At 38.4% G+C, this 2,475-nt stretch overlaps 1 protein-coding gene across 1 annotated transcript; it reads left to right on the top strand.

Annotated features, from left to right (window-relative positions):
• The first annotated feature begins 363 nt into the window (after positions 1-363).
• LOC106752836 (berberine bridge enzyme-like 13) lies at positions 364-2,251 on the top strand. Its single transcript, XM_014634609.2, has one exon. It carries the CDS (start codon positions 480-482, stop codon positions 2,079-2,081), a length of 1,602 nt encoding a protein of 533 aa, XP_014490095.1. The 5' UTR covers positions 364-479; the 3' UTR covers positions 2,082-2,251.
• The last annotated feature ends 224 nt before the right edge of the window (positions 2,252-2,475 follow it).

The following is a 2,475-nucleotide window of genomic DNA, read 5'->3' on the forward strand; positions in this document are numbered from 1 at the left end:
CATGCTGAAATAAGAACATGAATATTTTAGTTCAATTTGCTTTAATTCGTTCTGTATCATTTCGTTTTGTTGAGTTCATCAAATCGCTTAAAAAAAAGTCAATTCAATCATACCCCAATAAATATATATATATATATATATATATATATATATATATATATATATATATATATATATAATTCTGTACACATGGTAGTGGGAAGAAGAAAAAGTTGTATATAGGAAAAATAACGATATCACATTGTGAAATGTATCGGATTCTACACTTAATGTTAAAAACTAATTCCACATTGTGATTGTCATTATTTTTCATCACACCTAAAATGAAATACCCATTCACATGACGTTTGACTTAGCTCAAGTCCACGTATATTGCCTCTCTTAACTACCATTACCAAGAAACAATCACTGTATTATATATATCTTACTCAAACTCAACCTTTTATTTGTACAGAGAAGAAAGCTAAAACCAAAGAACCATGCAGTTTCTCAGGTTCACCTTAGCAAGTTTTGTAGTTTTACTATCAGTTTCACTCACCACTTCAGTTCCAATTGAAGAAGCTTTCAACCATTGCCTAACACTCCATTCTCAAACTCCTAACCAGTTTTCCTCTTCAATCTACACTTCTACCAATGCTTCCTTCACTTCCATCCTTGAGTCCACTGCTCAAAATCTAAGGTACTTGTTGCCCTCAGTGCCAAAACCAGATTTCATATACACCCCACTTGATGACTCTCAAGTCCAAGCAGCGGTCATTTGTGCAAAAAAGCTTGGTATTCACATGAGAGTGAGAAGTGGGGGACATGACTATGAAGGGCTCTCTTATGTTTCCCTTATTGAGAAGCCATTCATGGTCCTGGACTTGGCCAAACTTCGTGCAGTGAATGTTGATATCGCGCACAACACGGCTTGGATCCAAGCTGGGGCCACTATTGGTGAAGTGTATTACAGAATTTCGGAGAAAAGTTCAGTCCATGGCTTCCCTGCAGGGCTTTGCACAACCTTGGGAATTGGAGGGCACATCACAGGAGGTGCATATGGTTCCATGATGAGAAAGTATGGTCTTGGTGTTGATAATGTTCTTGATGCTAAAATTGTTGATGCTAATGGGAGGGTTCTTGATAGAGCAGCCATGGGGGAGGACCTATTTTGGGCGATAAGAGGAGGTGGTGGAGGAAGCTTTGGAGTTATTCTGTGGTGGAAGATCAAGCTGGTTCCTGTGCCACAAACTGTGACTGTTTTCACAGTGACCAAGACCCTTGAACAAGGAGGGAACAAGGTTCTTCATAGATGGCAGACAAAGGCTACAAAGATTGATGAAGATCTTTTCATCAGAGTGCTCATTCAACCAGGGAATAGCAGTGTTCCAGGAAAGAGAACAGTAACAACCTCTTACAATGCTCTCTTTCTTGGTGGTGCTGATAGGCTTCTCCAAGTGATGAAACATGGTTTTCCTGAGTTGGGTTTGACGAGAAAAGATTGTGTGGAGACTAGCTGGATCAAATCTGTGCTCTACATTGCTGGGTACCCAGATGGAACAGCACCAGAAGTTTTGCTCCAAGGGAAATCCACATCAAAGGCTTACTTCAAAGCCAAATCAGACTTTGTAAGGGAAGTGATCCCAGAAAAGTCCCTGAAAACCCTTTGGAAAATTTTTCTGCAGGAAGATGGCCCCCTAATGATTTGGAACCCCTATGGAGGCATGATGAGCAAGATTGCAGAATCTGCCACCCCTTTCCCTCACAGAAAGGGAGTTCTCTACAAAATTCAGTATCTAACAGGATGGCTTGATGGAGAAAAGAGTATGGCAAAGCACATGAACTGGATGAGGAAATTTTATATCTACACAACTCCCTATGTTTCCAAGTATCCAAGAGAAACATATGTGAATTACAGAGACTTGGATATAGGGATGAACCAGAAGAATAACACAAGTTTTGTCAAGGCTTGGTCATGGGGTTATAGGTATTTCAAGGGTAACTTCAACAGGTTATTGAAGGTGAAAACTAAAGTTGATCCATCTAATTTCTTTAGGCACGAACAGAGTATCCCTCTTTTGCCAACTGCTAAGAGAGGGTAGAAGCCATTAGCATAATAAGCTAGATCAAAGGGATCTGCCACTGTATTATGGCTAGAATGCTAGATCAATATGAAAATTGTGGTTAAATCTGTTTGTGTTCTTCATTTTCAAATATATGCTTGTGTTCTTCATTTGAATCTGCTCAAATAATAGTCATTACTTTCTTTTCTTGTGCTTTGAGAATAGAATGGTAGATTCTTGAGTTTAGTGTTGAAGTGACTTTTTCTATGTTACTCTTTAGCATTCAAGACTTTTCTTTCTGTTCCAAATCTGTCAACATAAATGGCTATTCAGTGAGACTTGAAGTAATACATGTTTGACCTAATAATATAAGAAAAAGAAGTATTTGTTTGACTTAAATATTAGTTACTGCTAGCTGTCTTTGTTTCTTTCT

The sequence above is a fragment of the Vigna radiata genome, unplaced genomic scaffold (genome assembly GCF_000741045.1).
Source record: "Vigna radiata var. radiata cultivar VC1973A unplaced genomic scaffold, Vradiata_ver6 scaffold_48, whole genome shotgun sequence".
Taxonomy (NCBI): Eukaryota; Viridiplantae; Streptophyta; class Magnoliopsida; order Fabales; family Fabaceae; genus Vigna; species Vigna radiata.